The sequence below is a fragment of the Monosiga brevicollis genome, genomic scaffold (assembly GCF_000002865.3).
Source record: "Monosiga brevicollis MX1 MONBRscaffold_2 genomic scaffold, whole genome shotgun sequence".
Lineage (NCBI taxonomy): Eukaryota > Choanoflagellata > Craspedida > Salpingoecidae > Monosiga > Monosiga brevicollis.
The window spans coordinates 32,265-51,845 of NW_001865039.1; the positions used below are offsets into that span (position 1 = coordinate 32,265).

Genomic DNA, 19,581 nt, shown 5'->3' on the forward strand with positions numbered 1-19,581 from the left:
GGAGCGTATCATTCAAAATCCACGCCGTGCCCCTCTGCTTTCTCGTGGCCTCCGACTGTCCCGTGTAACCAAGCGGGTGCCAGCCAGGGTGGGTGACTTAGAGTCATGCTTGAACTAGAAAGAGAAAAAAGGGCTCCAAGACCGACAAATGACATTATTGTCAGCGAAGCGAAGTAATTTTGGGCCATCATTGCTTCAGTCACAGGTGACTGACATCGCGTCTTCGATGTTGACCCGTGAATGGAGTCCATCTGGACACCGCCTCCGGTCACAAACAGGAGCGCACCAAGCAATCCAATCACCCTTCTTACTTGAATCCCACCTCGCCCTTCGTTCCCGAGCGCTTCATACAAAGGCACAAGTCGACAAGCGTGTTTTTGCGGTGATTGGCTTGACGGTGCAACTCTTCATCAAGACTGCTGCACCACGCGACTCGGAGATTGCCTGTTCATCCCCTTTCTGATGCTCTCCTCGCAATCTCATCTCAAACTTAATGGTTTTACTTTTGTGCTTGCGTTGATGATCTTGAGAGGGGCTTCAATTTGCCGTTGCAGAACGCTCAGCGCTCCACGCAAACATATCAAAGTCGCCACGACGACTCAATCAGCAACCCAATAGGACTAATTTAAACGGAGCCTCGGAAGGCCTGGGCCTGGCTGGCCTCCATGAGCTGCTTAAACACTTGACGCACGTGTTTTGGCAAGAGCGTAAAGACGAGGTTCTTCTCTGACTCGTTGACCAAGGCCATGAGCTTGAATAGCCCTAAAGCACGCCGAAGTAAGCCAAAATTGTGATATCAGAAAGAGTCCAGAGCAAACGCTGGTTTCGTCGCAGGAGGTGCCACCATACCGGGATGCAGGTGCTTGCGGCTGGAAGGATGCAGCGCGTGTGCTTCACCCAAGATGGTGATGCAGCTCACAACCAAAAAAGAGGCGTGCTTGCCTGTTGATATGAAACGATGGTGTTTGCGTCAGGATGAGAAAATCAGAGACAAGCCGAGAAGCTCAAAAATAAAAAACAACTCGCACGCACGCACCAGCCACCAGCTTGCTCTGCGTAAACAACTCAAGCTCCTTTGACACCCGCTGAATCAGATGGTGTTGCTCGGCCAGCCCGTGATTCCGGCGCGCCACAGCAAATGCACTAAATAGCGCCCACGAGGTTCAATATGAGGATCAAAATGAGAACACGTTGAACCAAAGCCCAAACACGGAAACAAAAATGTGCCAAGCCATCGAGTCGGGCTGCTGCTCAGATGGACAACATCCACAAAAACATACTCGCGTAGCTGGGCCCGAATCAGATGAAGCAAGGACGCTGTCGCACTTTCCAATACAACCCGGGACTGAACCATCATGCGCGACAAAAAGTGATCGCGGGCCGTTACGAGCTGGCAACCAATTTGAGGGTCCCGACTCCCATCCTGTGAGCAGGTGCAGGCCAGAGCCAAGGCACGTAGCGCTGCAGCAGGTGCAATGCGGGTGGATCCCACGTTCAAAAGAGCCGCCAGGGTGCTTAGGACACCGGCCCAAATAGACGGAGTTGGGTGTTGGCTGGCCAAGTGGGCTGCCAGCGTGCAAGTGACGGGGAACAGGCGGCGGGCCAGACGCATCTCTCCGCCCGTTCGGGCCTGATTGCCGACAAGCTGCAGCACTTCAAGTGCCGCCAGCGCCTGGGCCTCTGTAGGTGTGGTCTTTTTCACAGCGAGTAAACAGCCCAAAGCCCAAGAGGAAGTGGTGGGATGCAGAATGCAGGTAGCCCACAAAGCATGCCGTGCCGCTGCAGACCCATTGGCATTCCATTCGGAAGGGCCAAAATCGGCAACAAGTGCACAAACTAACAAGTCTTGCCAGTTGGCCAACGCCGGCAGCTCGGCCGTGCGCTGTTGCACGTGCTCCACCAGAACAGCCACTTCATCGCTATCGCGTGTGACACGCAAGCGCTCCAAACACGTGACCAATGGTGGGCAAGTGTGTTGTCCTTGTGCCAGCAAGGCATTGGAAATGCGACCCAACGCCACTTGCGTCGGGGTATCTAGCGCACCACAAACGAGTAAACGCGTCAGTTAACATAACAAACAACACCAGCACAAGCAGCCTTGGAACCCTCACTCATCCTGCCAAGATCGCGCAGCCCCGAATCGAATCAGCAGCTTGGATCGCAACATACCCAGGGTCGGCTCTGCAAAGCGCTCGAGGTGGCGCTGCGCCAACGCAAGCACGGCTGGCCACGCTTTTGGATTGACGCTCAGATAGGCATCAACAAAGGCTACACCAGCTTCTAGATGACGCTTCAAGTGTTTGCGCCAAGCTGCTGGTAGCTACGCGCGGCAGAGCAAGCGGTCGGGTGGCTTGAGCAATCAACGATGGATAAACGGCATCCGGAATTGTGTCCACGATCGGGTGCTGGATGGACATGACAAACCTCGTCCGCTTGGCCCTGATGGGCGGCAGCGAGCAAACACGCAACTGCTCGATACTGAGTTGGAGTGGTGAGCACGTCCATGTCCAGACGACAGATCCGTTGCACGACGCGCGTGACAAGCTGATCATGGGCTTTGTTGGGCATGCGCTTGATGGGATCAGCCAGCAATGCAGCCAGCATGTCCAAAACCATGAGCGCTGTGTCGGTCGCGCAGTACCAGGTGGCGCCCAGGACAGCCACAAGGGCAGGGACCATGTCCACGATGTCCCGTAGATCGGCAAACCGCAAGGGCATCTGAGCCAGACGCTCGATGAACAACGGAAGCTCTGCTGGGACAGCGCCTTGTCGTGCCGACTCGACCGTGACCTGCATGTCGTCCCAGTTGCAACAGGGCAAGTTTTGTCAGACTGATGGGAGAAAAAGAAAGGAAAAAAAAAAAAAAAAAAAAAAAAACATCATTGCTCATGCCACCAACAACAACCCCTAGCAGCCCAGCGAGTGACCAACCTGACATGCGTGCTCCAAATCCAATCCCTGTGCAGGCGCCGCCTTCATTTGAGCCAACCAAGCAAAAAGCTGGGTACTCACACGGGCCGCCAAAGCTGGATGGGCAGCAGCGTCTTCAAAGGCATCTTCGCTCAGCCAAGCGGCGGGCCCAAGATCTGTTTGTGTCCCCGCTGCAATCGACTCATTGTCCAGCTGAACTTGCAGATCCTTGTCGTGGCCCACAGGCACGTCAGCGCTGCTGTCAACCAGCGCAGCTTCCCCGAAATCGGTTCCCGCTACCTCGGCAAACCGATGCACGAAGGCTTGTGCCCGGCGTTGGGCCCGGTGCAAGACGCGCGGTTGGCCAGCGTATTGTGCGCCGAGCTGTTGGAGACCACCAGTCAAAAGCGGGGCCACCTCCTCAAAGTAGTGAGGTGTGACGATCAGGTTATCAGCGATGGCGCACCAAAGCTGTAGCGCCAGCGTGCTGATGGGATGCACAGCCAGAACGGCGGCCGTGGCGGCCCGCAAGAGACGACCAGTCACGGCAGGCGGGGCGGTGGGTAAATGAGCCTGCATACTGCTGGTCACGCAAGACAAAAGATTCTCGGCCGTGCTCGTGTGCGGGGTCAGCCGAGGCAGGAGGGCTTTGACCAGCTGCTCCAGCTGTTGAATGCGGACATGCGTCTGGACAAGAAGATCGACCCCCTGTCGCGTAACATTGGCATCTTCCTGCTCAGCCAGAAAGCCAAAGTATCCGCTCAAGGCGTCGTCAGGACAGAACTTGTGGTGAACACGAAGAAGCGTTTCAAGGAAATGAGCAATCCCGGCCTTGGCCGACGAGGAGGCAAACGCCTGAGTCACGCGCAAGCAGTGCCGAAAAATGTCTTGCAGCCGGCTAGCCAGGTGCCCGTCGTGCACCAGATCCTGACCTTCGTCGTAGGCACCCGCCCGAGCCAGCTCCGCGGTACAGTCGGCCATGCTGTGCCACAAAGCCGGGTCACCCACGGTCGGGGCGGAGGACACGGAGGAAGTGGCGCGTTTGGTTCGTTTTTTCTTGGGCTGCCCATTCTCTGGGGTGTTGGGGGTGGAAGCCACGGGCGTCGAGCTGAGGGCTAGACCGTGTTGGGTGGCGAGGTGGAGGAACAAGAAGTACAGAAGCATGGCACTGGGTGCCGGTGTTTCGACCAGCAGACAGCGCAAGAGGTAGGGCAATCCCGGCCGCACGTCTGGGTTGGGATTGCCCAAGGCCTTGTGCAGGCCGTGGGCGAGGGGTCGCAGCAGGCCAAGATCAATCTTGGTGTCCAAAGATTCCTCACGAAGCCACACCTGAACCGTGGCATATGTAGCATCGGACAGGTGATAGGCACGACCGTAACTGGCGGCCAAAACGCGCTGAAGGGCCACGCGCGTGTAACTGGCGAGTGGGCACGCACAGAGACCCAGTAGCTCGGGGAGGAGCGACAGGTTGGTCTCGAACTGAGCGCGAGATGGATCGAGCTGCGCGAGCAGAGCCCCGTATTGCTGCAGCAGAACCACAAGCTCCGCTTCGCCTTGCAGCGTCAAGCCGCGGGGATCCGAGGACAGATCGGTTTCGGGTGGGGGCAGGTCGTCAGATGGTAAAGATGCGTCCTCAACGCGGTGCCGCTGGTAGAACCACAAGGCAAAGGCGGGCAAAAGCTTCTGATAGTCGGCAACGGTCCAGATGTGAGCCGGCGCTGCCAACTGCACGCAGCGTAGCACGGCTGTCACACTCTCAGGAGTGTAACTTTTGGAGCCCTTTGGGTCAGCCAGCCGTGCCACGACGGCAAGCACAGACTGAGGACCACACAACCAAACGTGAGATTTTGATGGACATGGCTGGGAACAGGAGGCGACACAGACGATGGGTCGTCATCACTCAGCCAACCTGATGCGCCGCAACCCGAATGGCATCATTGGAACTGTGCAAGAAAGTCTCCAGGAAGCCTAGATAGCTTGAATCCAACGTCTGGCCGGCCTCTTGCCTGCACCATTAACAGCCGAGCCATGAGCGACGAGATTTGACCCATTGGCACAAACAGGTGACAGCATGTGGAACCTACTTGCTTGACGCAACGCTCTGCATCCACTTCCAAACAATTTGACGAAAGGTGTCCTCGGCACGGTCAAGCAGTTCTTGGGCCAATGCAGTTCGCTCAGCCCAGGGCCGTTTGGCATCAAAAAGCTGCTTGGCGAGCAGCGCCATGACCTTGGTTCACAAGGACGAAGGGGTTTTTGCTCTCCCTCTCTCTCTTTCCCGCCAAAATGAAGAGTCTTTGAGTGGCAAAAAAGTGCGAGCTCGATTTTTTGGCTTGATGGACCAGCATGAACGGGCTACCTGCAACACCCACCGCCCACACGCGCGCGCGATGCAAAGAGGTGAGCGGGAGGCAGAGCAGTCTCACGGCCGACGTCGAGCCGGTCTTGTGGTCCGGAAAGTGTGTGTGTGTGTGTGTGTGTGTGTGTGTGTGTGTGAGCGTTTGAACACGAGGATCTGATAGTTGGTATAAAAATTAATATACAAGAGGTTTCGTTATTTTCAGATTTTAGCAGAGAAAGTGTGTGTGTGTGTGTGTGTGTGTGTGACTTATGGACTTGGTTTTGATCCTGGAGGCTGTGAGAGGGCAGAAAGGAAAGTGTGGTGACTGGGTGTCGATTGAACCTCTCGTCTCTCACGAAAGGATGGTCAAGGATACAAGATGGGAACAAATCAATGACAACGGCGGAGCAGCGGGAAATGGTACACAGGCAACGCACACGCGCTCTACCCTGAGGCTGATTGGCGCAAGGGTCGCACGAGGAGCAGATCAGACCGCAACCTCAAAAAGACGCACGGGCCAAGCACGCTGGGGAGCGCATGCACGGCTGGTTGACACTGCAGCTGAAACACACGGTAAAAGCACATGGTGTGCATGGCACAAGAGGGAAAGGGGCTATAGAACAAGAATACAAGACCACACAGAATACAACAACGCGAAACATGGCGAAGGGGCGGGACCGCGATAATTTAAACAAGAATCGCACGGCGATGCTCAATGCACGGCATCAAGGGAAGAGAAGTTTAGGTCAAGTGCCGCCCCCATCATTCAACGGACCAAATGGATGGGCCAGTCCTTAACCCAAGATGGGAGGCGTGGTCGTTCGGCGGCGGACAACCACAACAGCCATGCCACCCACCAACATGACGCTGAGGGCCACAGCCAGCACAACAGCCACCACTCCAGTGCTGGAGCCGCGACTGGCCTGTGACATGGGATGGGCATACGATTGGCCCTGCTCGACGGCGGAGCGACGACGATCCATAACCTTGGCGTACGAGCTACCCGTGAGACTGGTCGAGGCTCCCACCGAGAGACCCAAGTCGCTCAGGAGGTTGCAGCGCATGCCAGAGGATGTGTGCCAGAGGAAGAAGCCCGCGCAGTCGAGCTCCATATCACAAGCGTCCATGCACTGAGTCACGCTCGTGCTTGTTTCCTTGTCCAATACGGCGGCAGAGTCAAACGCAGTCGTGTATCGGCGAGCAGTGACGGCCGTATCAAAGTCCAGTTGGTAGGTGTACGACGCGCAAGTATAAGAAACGCTGACAGAGCTGGTCTTGGCGCCGGTCGAAGTGCCCAGCTCGCTGAGCAAATGACACTTCATGCCCACATCTCCAGTGCGAGCTTCCCAAAAGAAAAAGCCCTTGCATGCGGCACCGAACAACTCGCATGCCTCTGCGCAGCCACTCATGGTCAGTCCGTCAAGCACGCGCAGCGTGCTGTCATCGTCATAGGCCGACGAAAAGCGGCGCGCCGCGGGGTTGCCTGAACCGTCAACGTCGCCAACAAAGGTCAAGCTGCACTGCTCAATCAATTGCGGGGCATTGCCAATGCCACCGGCGGCGGCCGTGGTAGCATCATCATCGTCATCGTCGGCGTCGTCATCCGAAGCGGTTGGATGATCCGTGGTGGGCGTGAGTGTCGGCATCAAAGGACCTGAATGCGAGTCACTGCGCGTGTAAGACAGCACGTAATGGTCTGTTTCGTTGCACATGACCGTGTCCAGAACGGCGCTGAAGTAGGTACATGCCCACTCATCGAGGGCCTCATCATACTGGTAGGTGAAGGCAGTGCAGCCCCAGATGGTGTCGCAACGGCCGGCGCAGCGGCCTGCCGAGAGGTTGCCACTTTCACAGGCCAGGTAATGCTCGCCGTTCGGGTCAACCGCCAGAACACCCGGGTGCAAATTACCAGCGACAGCTCCGACGCAAGCCAGATCATACTCGTCCACAATCTCGATGCACTCGGTCGGGCGGGCAATGACGGGTCGACACGTCTTGTAGTAGCTCACACTGCGATCCATCGTTTCGGTGCCCTCAAACGTGCCAGCATCGTTCAGAAGGTGGCAGCGTGATTGCTGGTCGTCGTTCGCCGTCCAGAAGTAAAAGGCCACGCACTCGTTAATGTCCAGGCACATATCGGCACACTCCTGCAGAGACACGAAGCGCTCCTTGTCGATAATCGCGTCGTCGCTGTAGGCCGTCGAAAAGCGGCGATGGCCATGCATGTTGTAGTTGACATCACCGGCAAAGGTGAGATCAAAGCAATCAAAGTTGAGCTCGGGGATGGGATAGGGGGTGCTGGTTGACGTCGAGGTCGAGGTCGAGGTCGAGGTCGACGAGCTGGTGGAGGAGGACGAAGAGGAAGACGAGGAGGATGAGGAAGATGTGGACGTGGACGTGGAGCTCAGGCACTGCGCCATGTAAGAAAAGCCTTGCTCGGTTGTGGAAACGCCCTCCGGGGTGCCAATGTCATCCAAAAGGCGGCAGCGGTAGCTCATATCGGGGAGACGGTAGTAAAAGAAACCCTTGCAATGATGACCGAGATCCTTGCAGGCCTCGGCGCACTCGGGAATGGAGATGTCGCGAATCTGCTCGATCAAGGCCGTGCTGCGAAAGGCCGTGCTGAAGCGGTAAGGAGCATCCTCGGGTCCGAGGAGCGCAGTACCGGTGAAGATCAGGCTGTAGCAGTCGATGACCACGGGCACCATGTCAGGAATGTACTCGGAGCTGCTCGTGCTCGATGAGGTGCTGATGGAAGTGGAAGTGGAAGTTGAGGTCGAGGTCGAGGAAAGACACGTGTGGCGGTAGCTCAGCGATGCCAGATCGGTGCTTACGCCAGAGTCGTTGCCGACGTCGTTCAACAGGTTGCACGCATAGCGATTACCGGGTGCCACATAGTAGAAAATGCCGTGGCACATGTTACCCATCTCGCGACAATGGGTGGCGCACTCGTGCAGGCTCAGGTCAAAGAAGGTGTGTAGAATGGCATGATCATCAAAGGCCGTGGAGAAGCGCACCTCCATGTCCTCAATGCCGTCCACAATGTCACCCGTGTAGATCAGATCAAAGCAGTCCATGTACATGGGGCAGAGGTCGAGGGCCTCGGTGCTGGTGCTGGTGCTTGTCGACGTGGCAGTTGTCGGGGACGAGCTGGTGGAGGTGGAGGTGGACGTGCTCGAGAGGCACGTCTTGATGTACGAGACGCTGTTGAGGGATGTCGACACGCCGGCATCCGTGCCAGATGAGCGAAGCAGGTGACACATAAACTTGCCATTGGCTTTATTCTCGTAAAAGAAGAAAGCTCGGCAGATCTGACCAATGTCGCTGCAGCGGTCGGCGCAGGTGGCGAGGTCAGGCAGTTCCAGGCGGAAGAGAATCTCGCTCTCCAAAAACGCGGTGCTCACGCGCAGATCAGCCGTGTGGGGGGTATCGAGGATGGCACCGGTAAAAAGCAAATCGTGGCACGGCAACGGGGTAGGGATGATGCTGATCTGGCGCGTCGTCAAGATGCGCTTGGTGGTCGTCGTGGTCGTTGTGGTGGTCGTCGTGGTTGTTGTGGTGGTCGTCGTGGTCGTCGTGGTGCGTGGGCAGGTGTACATGTACGAAATACCCACTGCATCGGTGATCACGCCCGTATCACCCATGCTCTGAACAAGGCGGCACTGATACACATCCTCAGTGTTCTCTTTCAAGCCATAAAAGAAGCCAGCACACGTGGCGTCGTGGCGACAGGTGGTGGCACACTCGGAAAGGCTAAGACCCTCGATGATTCGCGCCGCGTCGGTCTGGGAGAAGGCCGTGTCGAAGCACATGCCGTCGTTCTCGTAACCGGGCACGTTGGCGGTGAAGACAATCTCGAAGCAATCCACGTCGATGGGGGTGAGGTCAATGTCAAATGTGGTTGTCGTTGTGGTAGTGGTCGTGGTGGTCGTGGTCGTGGTAGTGGTGGTAGTGGTCGTGGTGGTGGTAGTAGTGGTGGTAGTAGTGGTGGTCGTGGTGGTAGTCGACTTTGTTGTGGTGGGACGAGCAGTTGTGGTGCGCTCGCAGCTCAAGGCGTACGACGCACCAAACAAGTCGGTTGGAATGCCTGCTACATCGCCAATGTCATCGACCAGGCGACACTCATAATCGGCCACCGAATTCTCCTGAAGGCCATAGAAAAATCCCACGCAAGACGCATCGGCGTAACAAATCTCGCCGCAGCGCTCGAGGCTGACATCGGAAATGACGCGGGACGCATCGGCCTGGGAGAAGGACGAGTCAAAACAGAGGCTGTCTTCGGTCTGACCCGGAATGTTGGCAGTAAACACCATCTCAAAACAGTCGAGGTCGCCGGGGGTGAAGTCGATGCTGGGCGTGGTGGTCGTGGTGGCCGTGGTCACCGGGCGCTGGGTTGTTGTAACGGGGCGCTGGACGGTCGTCGTCACGGGGCGCTGAGTCGTTGTCACGGGGCGCGACGCGCGTCCGTACGACACACAGTGCAAGTTGGTGGCGACAAGCGAACCCGTGTCGCGCAGCAGGTTGCAACTGGCCACGTTGTTAGCGTTAAAGTAATAGAAAAAGCCATTGCAGCCAGAGGTTTCCTCGCAGACGCAGGCACACGTGGCAGGATTCTGGCCAGAGTAGCTGGCGATAATGGCATCAGTGGTAAAGGCCGTGGAGAAGCGACGCAATTGAGTCACGCTGGCACTGTGGCCTGTCAGGTCTTCGGCTTCTTCTTCCAAGTTGCCTACAGGACGGAAGGAAAGGGGGTCACACATGTGAGACACACGCATGCACGGTGGGGTTCCAACCCTGTTGCTGCCGCGCCGCGCCGAGGTGCAATGTTGGCTGGCAATCCAGAAACACAACAAAGCTCTCCCAGGCTGCACGTACCAAAGGCCATTTGGGTGAAAGAGCCATAGGTAAATTCGAGCTCGGCAATCTGCATCGAGCCCTCGTGCAAGCACTGTCACAGCCAGAACAGGGCAACGAAGGATGGCGTAAGTTGTACGCAAAAAGACGGAGAACAAATTTAACAAAAAGTTCAATCTCAAAGGCCACATCGGCCTCGGTGCGTGTCAAACTTACGTCGGTGGCAGAGGCTGACGCGAGTAGGCTCGCCAGGACCACGGCTACCAGCATGATGCTGGTAGACCCTTGCATGATCGTGGGTGAGTGGACGAGCAAGGACAAAGCTGCGTCTCGTGAGCGACAAGGCGTTCTGGTCGTCCGCTGTGCGCTTTGCAGTTGCGCTGTGCTGAAGGGGGAAGGAAGAAAAGTGGAGAGGCTGGGCTCGTGCTCCGGGAATGCGTGGGAAGGAAAATGTCGCTCAGCGACGATCGATCCCCGGATACACGGCCCTCTGAGCGGCGGCTGGTCAATGCAGAGACAGCAGTTGCAGGCCCCGGTCCATTCTTGCCCCGTGTAAACCTGGGCTCAGGTTGGGAACGAGAGCAATATCATTGTTGCCTGAATCAGCTGCACACCACCTGCGTGGGTGGCTCGGGTTTACGCATGACCCCGCCCACGACAGGGGGGCCTGCAGCCGCAATCCCCAACAGCCAAGGCGGCGCGAGAACATGCATCAAGGTGGAAAGGGCCAGGCAAGGCTGTGGGGCGCCTGGGAAATGCAAAGTCCTATTGCGAACGTCTTGAGCCAAAACGCAGCTGCGCCATGTGTGTTGGGGAAGCAAGATTTTGGCTCGGTGGGCAGTTTTTGCATGCACGCTCATGCGGCATGGCCGCAAGGGACATTGGCAGAGACAAAGCACGGGGTCATGGGAAGGAGAAGCTGGGCATTTATGCGAGGCGTGTACGACGCTGCTCATGTGGGTGCCGGCGTTTACCCATGTCCCCACCTGAACTAGCAAGAGTTGCATTGCCTACGTCCCCGATGGAGTCAACGCGAGAGAAGGCAAGAAACTCGTCGAGGACATGGCAGGCAAGAGCAGGAACATGGGCAAGCCTGGTGACCAGCAACAGAAGTGTTTTTGTCCCGAAAAAATAACGAATGAGAAGCGCGAGTTACGGTGCAGACGGTGGTCTCATGGGCGAGCGACTGCGTCGGCAACGCTCGGCTCGGGATCAGGTCGTGGAGCCTTTGCATGCGGAGGACGCAGAGTTTAAGAGTGATGCTGAAACGAGTCGTACACAGCGGCAGCATTTTCAAAGACGAGGACGGGGGCAAGCGCCATCAGGCCGCGATTAGCAACAGTCAAGCACGAGACTCTTGCTCTGCTCTTGTGTCCTTGACGAGCTCACCGCCTGCCGGCCCCTGCGGGTGGCTTGTGTAACGCTCAACACTTGACCCTCGAAAGCATGACTCCGATTCGGGCAGGGTGTTCATGTTCTGTCACAAGTTGCGAGAGCATGATGGTTTCAGGAGTTCCTGGCCCCGGCTCCTGAACCTTGAGTCCAAATCTGTTGTTGCCTGGTGTCTGGAGTTTCCGGTGCCTCCACCTTCCGAGGGTACAGCAGCGACTAAAGATGCGGTGGCAGCACCGCTCCATCCCACCCCAGGACAGCAACCCAGCAAACTCGATACACACTGCCGCAGCAGCTCAAGGCTCAAGAGCGCCGAGCTCGTGCGAATCGGTCGCCCACAATGCATGCATGCAGCAATTCGACCACTGATCATCATATGGTCACTTCATTCGCGTTCTCAATTTCACATCCCCCTCACTCGTGTCGTACTTGTCGTAGCTGTGGTCGTGCTGGCGACGGGCTCTGTCGTGCTGTGCCGTGCCGTGCTGACTGCCCGCGCTGGTACGCTCGGCCAGTCGAGGGGCCAGCCACGTTCCGCATAGCGCCTGCATGTACACTGTACCCCGGCAGGCTCTCTGCACCTGCAAAACGGGTGCTCAGCTTTTCCGCGAAACGCGCGCACGCCCGCTCGCTCGCACGCGCTTGTCCATCCGGAGCGGTTTTGCGGCACCAGCGAGATGGCTGAGATGCGCGACTTTCTGCTTCACGCCAAGCTGAAACAGGCGTCGCAAACCTCAGCCCTGCTCTCCGGTTTTGCCCTGGTAGCCATGGTCGAGCTCGACCTTCCGACGGGACAGACGGACATTGACAAATACGACGATGACCCGGGCATCATTGCCTTTGCGATCATCACCACACTCCTCATTTCCGTCCATCTCTTTGCCCTCATGGTCTCCACCTGCATCCTACCCTACCTGGACGAGCGCATCGAGCGCCGCCGCCTGCACAAGGAGGCCCAACGAGCCACCCGGGACCAGATTACTCGACCGCGCCCGCGCTTGCCCTCGATTGTTGATCAGGACCTGAACGAGGCGAGTCCTTGTCCCAGCCCAAGCCCCAGCCCTGGCTGGGCACACGGCACACGGGCCACCATGCGCCAGCGTGGCCACAGCTCGCGCGCAGCGCCCGAAACCTCTGCTGATGGCGTTCACCTTCAGCTCCCCACCCGCAACACGACTGATGGTCTTGATAGCCAGAGCCGCCGAAGCAGCGCCACACAATATGATGGCCTGGAACCATTGGTCGCCGATGGTGGCCTGGATTTCTCCGACGCTGCGTGGGGCCTGAGTGGATCCGAGGCCGGCATTCGTCGTCCAGATGACACCGCTCCATCAGGCCTGGACCCATCCAACGAAATGGAACTGAACCTGGAAGATGAGATGCCCTTTTTGCGCTACATTGAGGCGGCCTGGATTTTTGCCACGGGCTTGGGCATTGTCCTCTTTCTTCTCGACCTTGCTGTACTGGCCCATCTCAAAGTTCGTGGCAGCGCTCCTGACGTCGTACCCCTGTTCTGTCTTGATCAAATAGTGCGAGATTAAAAACAGCAATCCACCGCACGTTGCTGGGGTTTTGTTTGGAGGGGGGTGGGGGGGAGCGGGGGAGCGGGTAGGGTTTGTTGGTTACTTGTTTTAGTTTCCTTGGGTACCCTCTTCTTCATCTTGTGCAATTTCTTCCCCTGCCACAGCTCATTCGCACCTCCACTCACGCTCTTGTTCTTGTTTGGGAATGCCGTGTGGCTGCGACAGTTTATTGCACATAGCCCCACAGCGGGATGGGCTGCTATCGCCGTCCTGGTGCCTGTTTCAGCCGTGTTCCTGTGGTTTGCCTTCAATTTTTATCAGACCGTGGTAGCCCAGCATGCAACGACCCTGAGCCGCCACGCAGAGGATATGGCACGACTGCATGACCAAGCCAAAACCTTGGACTGGGATTTACCACCTCTCTCCCCCCCGCGCTCCCCCCGACCAACCGCCTCCACCCTACCCAGCAGTACTGTCTAGCTTTGATGCCCACACATATTCAAACCAGAGCATCTCTTGCCTGCTCGGTGCCCCCGTGACACCCCATAATCGATGAGAGTAGTTGCCTCGTATTCCGTTCAAGCTGCAGCACGCTTTGTCAGCAAAGAGGCTATGATGCACCAATGACAAGAAGAGTTTGGCGTTGTTTTCATGCATCTCCGTCAACCCAATCAATCGGTCAATTCGCTTCCAAGAAGTGGTAGGCGCGGCGCATTCATGAGGAAAAAGGAGAAGAAAAGGAAGAGAAAGAAAAGATACAAAGGAAAAATGGCAAAAGCGCGAGCAATCTGCCGACGTCATCTGGGAGCGGACGACACGGCACTTGCTGCATCGACCAACTATAAACATGACCAGTCACGAATACATCGCGTCGCGTCAACGGTCTGACTACATGGCTATATACACAACTCGCAATACGCGGTCGAGAGAAGAGGATGATAAGCCCCGAGGCTCAAACCTCTCGGAAACTACCCATCAACAACATCAAACTCCTGATCAGCCCAAATCGCTACACAAAGGTGCTGTTTTGTAAGACGAGGCCACCAGAGGAGCGGCCGCGGGTGAGACCCTCGCGGCTCCGCGGCCGCCACTCGTGGCCCTCCCCAGCAGAGTCGAGCTTGAAGCTGGGGGGACGAGAACGCCGATCGTGGTGGGATCTGGCACGGGGCATTCCACCCCCAGATGAGCGGCGTGAGCCACCGGATTGACTGGAGGTGGGGCGGCTTGCCAGCGACTGGGAGCGCTCCACAACCAACTCCGGTGTACCGCCCAAGCGAACGCCCAAGGCGGAAGCGGAGGGTCCAGACATGGGCGTGCTTGGATGAGAAGGAGCATGGCGTTCCGGTGTCATTGGCGCCCCCTCCGGTGAGGCCAGCACCTCCGAGACGTGCAGCGAAGGCGCATCCGCAACTGGGGCATAGCGGCTCGGCGTGTAAGGCGGGGTGCCAGGTGCGTGCTGAGAGCTGCTTCGTCGACTGCTGAAACGGTCGTTCGGTGCCATTGGCTCCCAAGTTCCATTGGTGTGTCCCGCCGACGCACGGCGCTGTGCGGGACTGGTGTGAGCAGACACGGAACGGTAGGCCCGAGTGCGGGGATCCGGAGACGCTTGCCGCAAGGCCTGATTCCATGCTCGCTCGAGACTGGCTAAAGAAGCTGTGTCGAGCCCAGCAAATTCAGCCGACTGCAAGCGAGGACGATCCGGAGGTGGGATGGGGCTCGTAGCACCCAGGTGGTACGTGGAACCGCTGGGCGAAGCCGGAGAGTTGGCCCGCGTCAATGGGGATGACGGACGTGGCGAAGAGGACGAGGGCCGTGGGGCACTCGAGGGCCGTGGGGGGTTGGAGGGGCGTAGGCTCGCCATGGGACCAAGACCATGCACGCTGGACGTGCGAGAGGCGCTCACGGGGTCCACCATGCCCTTGAGAAGGATGTGCACCAGTTGCGGTGAAGCAGTGCGATGAAATTGCAGGCAAGCATCGCGCATGGTGGCTGAAACATGGAAGAGGCGGTCATTGTGCGTGATGAGCAGTTGCATGGCCCGCACAGCCTCATCGTCACGAAGGCTGGCCGCATCTCCAACGCTTGACGTGCGAGAGGGAGGCGCGGTCGAGGCCTGCAAGAGGTTGGGTGCCATTACCACAGCCAGATTGGTGGCATCCATTTGATTGCCATGGTCACCAGAGGCTGAGCGCGCAACGAGGTCCAGGAGGTTGAGCAGGGCACGTAAGAGGCGACGGTGGCTGTTAGGTAGGAGTAGGCAGGCTGCCTGTAGCGCCTGCAGCTGCTGAAGCTCGGGGAGACTCGATGCGCGTGTAAAGAGGGCGTAGAGATGGGTGGGTAGCAATGGATCGGGAAGCAGACGAAGAAAGTATTTGAGGAGAGCGGCCACCTCAATGGGGTTGGTGCTGGCAAAGTCAAGCTCCTCGCCGCGATCCAAAGCCTGTGCCATCTCATGAACGCGGCGCGTGGATCCGCTGACGCGAAAAAGGCCGATGCTTTTCAGCCCTATTGGCAATGAGGCAACCAATATGTGAAACATGGGGGGCAGAAAGCAGTTGAACGCCAGGTGAGCCGTGAACGCCTGTAATGCGCGAGGGGAGTAAAGCTTCATTTGCCCTCAAAGCCCCTCACACGCGCGCGCGCACACACACACACACACACACACACACACACACACCGATCATACAAAGGAGAACAAAACATACCGTTGGCGGCAAGATATTGAATCATTTGTGTTACGCAGTGGGGCATGACGAGACGGCTGTCCGCGTGCTTGCGGCGATCCTCGTTGATGAGCTTATCGAGGGGCTTGCCAGTGACATAGCCAGCCTCGTTGTGTTGCGTGGAGGAACCTCGACGGCGGTGGCCGGGGCTAAAGCTGTCACCTGAGGAGCTGTCTGAACCACTGCGAACACCGCCGACAATGTGCCGAAAAAAGGCTTGCAAGGTGCCGTGGCGGCCATAGCTATGGCGGCCTGGCGCGGCTTGAGGATCTTCGACAGAAATGTCGTGATCGAAGAGCTCTTGCACGTGATGACGCATGAAATCCTTGAGCGCCTCGAGCTCCAAGTGACTGAGGGCATCGACGTCGGTGGTCGTGACGATGACTGACAACGGCCCGTGATTCTCGTCCTGGCAGACCCAAGCGGGGGCTCCGTTCTCCAAGCCAAGGCGGAGAACGTTGGGGGTATTGCCTTCGACGTGAAACCCATACACGTGGGGAAAGGGATCGGAATGTGACTTTTGGGAACGGCGCGAGCGACGCTTGAAACTGGAGGCTAGGCGCCGCGTTATGCTCTTGGACTCTGGGAGCGAAGCATCCGCGCTATTATCAAGGTCCGATCCATCTTTGCCCGCAGGAATAAGACTGGCGGGCTGGTATTGGGACGGTTGCTCGGTTGCGAGGACATCGGAGAGACGGGGTGTTGCAAGTGCTGGGGGACTAGGCTTGGCCTGCTTGGAGCGCTGCGAGTGGTTACGGCGGAGGCGGCGCCGCGAGGGCGTCCCCGGTGATGCCGGCGCTGAAGCTGCCATTCCAGACCTCTGTTGACAAGTGGCACGCAGGCGCAGCAGGCCCGGACGAGCCGGATCGATGGTCGGGCACACACGCGAGCGAGTTGGAGGGTTCAACTGAGAGCGGCGGGACCCAAGTTTTGATTCTATGGCAATCGAGTGGTGCCCCGATGGGCCAATGGTGGCCGCAGCCACCTGCCTACTCACGCTGCACGAGAACAGCAGGCAAAGCGAGCGATAAACATCGAGGGGTCAGGCACAATACCAAGATCGGATCCATGGCGAAAGCAAACATTTCCCAGGCATGAGCGCTGCTGCTGCACAGAAGCAAAGCTTGTGACGCCGTGTGCGCGCGCTTCTAAGCGGCATCCCAGAACAAGGAGCCGCCTCGTGCAAGCACCGCACTAAGAAAGCTTGCTACCCCTTCACAGCGTGCCCCAGCACACCGCCACCCAGGCTTGGCTTGCCACGGCTGCCCGCACTGCCCCCAAAAGCCCAGCGGTACGTACCCCTTGACGCTGGCTCACACAGGGATGAAACGAGGTCGGAAACGTCCCCTCAAGGAAAACAAATGCATGCAAGGTCGGGTCGCATCTACACCGGCAACGGGGACAAGCAACGCCATAAGCCACCACACCCAGCCAAACGCAGGCACCACCACCAAAGCAGTGCACAGCACACAGGGCTCTGCGCCCCACCCCCCCCCCAATGACCGGCACAGTCTCATTCGACCATTCGACTGACCGACCGATTGACCGACTGGACGGACGAACGACTTGTCAACTTTTGTTGGAAAAAAAGAGAGAGAGAGAGAAGAGACAAGAGAGACGAGAGAGAGTTGAGAGAGGAGATGAGAGAGTTGAGAGAGAGAGAGGAGATGAGAGAGTTGAGAGAGAGAGAGAGGAGATGAGAGAGTTGAGAGAGAGAGAGAGGAGATGAGAGAGTTGAGAGACAGAGAGAGAGGAGACAGAGAGGGAAACAGAGACAGAGAGAGACAGAGAGGGAAACAGAGACAGAGAGAGACAGAGAGGGAAACAGAAAGAGAAACAGAGAAACATAGTGAGAAGTGACAGACAGCATCAACAACAAAGGCATAAAGAGAGAGAGAGACGAGACGCGCAGACAATGCACATACATGTACAACAGTGATGTGCGCAAACAATGTTTCTTTTGTTCAAGAAATTGGCTGACAATAGTTGGGTTTATGTTTCATATACAATGGTTTATGTAGCAGCACGAAGTCTCAACGTTATAGGCCCATTTGATTCGAGAAAAGTTTGTGCAGCTTAATGTGGCGTTCTCGCCTCTTTTTGCACCAAACGCGAGCGCGTCATTTTGGCCGTGTGATCTGTCTGACAACTTGATTTTGCATTCATCCATGTCCGCTCGCGCGATTCATCCAAAGTGTGATTGGTAACACTTCAAATACCTGTCAACTGTGACGTATATCTCACTACGCAGTTGCAGCGGCAACTTGCCGCCTCGCTACCACACGTGAACCGCCCCCGCGTGCTCGTCCGTATGTCAGACAAAATTACCTGTCATGTCAGACAAAGCACAGGGAGGAGAGTCTCCAGGAAGACTAGCCAAGACTGCTGCTGACAAGCGATGACATGGGGATTGACAACGATTGTGCCAAAAAATCATAAAAGCACAGCGATACGCCGCTGCACCTTGCTTGCAGCGGGAATGGCATCGACATTGACCCGCCCACTTCTCAAGCCAGCTGTGGCCCGAGCTGCGCGACCACCATCTTGTGCTCTAGTATGACCGCCGCGCACAGCCACCAAAAGGAAATAATCAAATCCGTCTAACATGTAAATTTATTATTCAAGGCGAAGAAAACTAAAACTTGAGGACCGCAACGGCGCCCTGTGCGCCTCGTTGGCGGCATTTCACTCGACGATGACGGCTCGTTGGACGGATGACCATGTGCATGTACAGCCAAGACAAAACAAAAGCAAGCTGACACCTGCGGCTCGTGCGCCGTTGGTCGCTTTAAAGAACCACGCTCACAAGGGATGCGATCAAAGCTGCAACAACCCATGCGACACCACGGGCCGAGCCCGGCACCGTTGCTCCATTGCAGGAGGCTTTCACATAGAGTACACCCTCGTCGTCACCATAGTAATCGTTGAGGTATTGAAGGGAGGTGTCTATTGGGTGGAGACCACAAGGTGAGGCGCCGGTCGAGGCGGCACCAAGGCGGCACCAAGGCGGCACCAAGGCGGCACTGAGGCGGCGTCAACTTACTGGAAGCCAGCGCCTCAAACGACACGCATTCATCGACCGGGGCGAGCACATTAAAGTTCACCCGCTCACAGTTGTCGGCATGCGCCGTCAGCTGCACCATCTTGTTCTTGATACACATGGCCGTCACCTTACTAAAGAGGTAGAGCTTGCTCAGAGTCTCACACGATGAAGACTCACAACCGTCCGACACGAGCGCTCCTTCCCAAACCATGCCCAGCGACATGGTTTCGCTGCACTTGGTGCGCATTAGGGTGGTTGCAAAAACGTTGGTCTCGTCGCATCCGCCGCTAGAGAGGGTGACTGTTGCCACGACATCGTCCGGCAGTTTCTCCGAGCACGTCATTTCATACGGTCCAAGGCACCCGTCAGTGACAAGCTCGGAATGCTGGCTCTCGGTACAGGCACTGGTCTCGTAAAAGTCCACGGTGAAGGAGCCATTGCTATGGCACGTGAATGTGGCGTAGTCCTCTAGCAGCGGCTGACAGGCGCCGGGCGGAAGGTATAGCAGCCCGGACGCGGTGTAAAAATCGTCTGGGTAGTCGTTATCAATGCAAAAGCCAGTTTGCACCAGGTAGGGTAAGCTCTCGTCGGCCGCCAAGCAGCCCGTGACTATCCAGTGGGCAGACCTTTGGCAGTGAGCAAAAAAAGCAGAAAAAGGCGATCACAATAATGATTGCGCGGTGGTGAGCGCGCGATCGTTCTCACCGAGAAGCAAGATACCAAGCTTCAACATGTTGGCCAGTGACGCCGCGGCGCGGCAAAGCGTGGGTGGGGTAAGGGGGGGGGGGGGGGGGG

General features: G+C 57.3%; 4 protein-coding genes across 4 annotated transcripts; 1 reads left to right on the forward strand and 3 right to left on the reverse strand.

The window, feature by feature from the left end:
* Positions 1-523: 523 nt before the first annotated feature.
* Positions 524-10,396, reverse strand: MONBRDRAFT_30698 (uncharacterized protein; the record flags this gene model as incomplete). Its single annotated transcript, XM_001742439.1, has 12 exons — positions 524-762; positions 850-942; positions 1,037-1,143; positions 1,281-2,034; positions 2,170-2,320; positions 2,425-2,790; positions 2,932-4,728; positions 4,820-4,916; positions 4,995-5,116; positions 6,109-9,980; positions 10,127-10,199; positions 10,322-10,396. The coding sequence occupies 12 exons, from the start codon at positions 10,394-10,396 to the stop codon at positions 626-628; spliced, it is 7,644 nt and encodes a 2,547-aa protein (XP_001742491.1). The 3' UTR covers positions 524-625.
* A 1,778-nt stretch (positions 10,397-12,174) lies between these two features.
* MONBRDRAFT_21799 (uncharacterized protein) lies at positions 12,175-12,784 on the forward strand (the record flags this gene model as incomplete). Its single annotated transcript, XM_001741979.1, has 2 exons — positions 12,175-12,532; positions 12,690-12,784. The coding sequence occupies 2 exons, from the start codon at positions 12,175-12,177 to the stop codon at positions 12,782-12,784; spliced, it is 453 nt and encodes a 150-aa protein (XP_001742031.1).
* A 1,245-nt stretch (positions 12,785-14,029) lies between these two features.
* Mbre_RhoGAP6 (RhoGAP domain-containing protein) lies at positions 14,030-17,628 on the reverse strand (the record flags this gene model as incomplete). The annotated part of the gene is made up of 4 exons (XM_001742440.1): positions 14,030-15,525; positions 15,726-16,485; positions 17,043-17,127; positions 17,282-17,628. The coding sequence occupies 4 exons, from the start codon at positions 17,626-17,628 to the stop codon at positions 14,030-14,032; spliced, it is 2,688 nt and encodes an 895-aa protein (XP_001742492.1).
* Positions 17,629-18,338: 710 nt separating this feature from the next.
* On the reverse strand, positions 18,339-19,519 carry MONBRDRAFT_30699 (uncharacterized protein; the record flags this gene model as incomplete). Its single annotated transcript, XM_001742441.1, has 3 exons — positions 18,339-18,689; positions 18,787-19,395; positions 19,492-19,519. 3 exons carry the CDS (start codon positions 19,517-19,519, stop codon positions 18,532-18,534), a joined length of 795 nt encoding a protein of 264 aa, XP_001742493.1. The 3' UTR covers positions 18,339-18,531.
* Between the last annotated feature and the right edge of the window lie 62 nt (positions 19,520-19,581).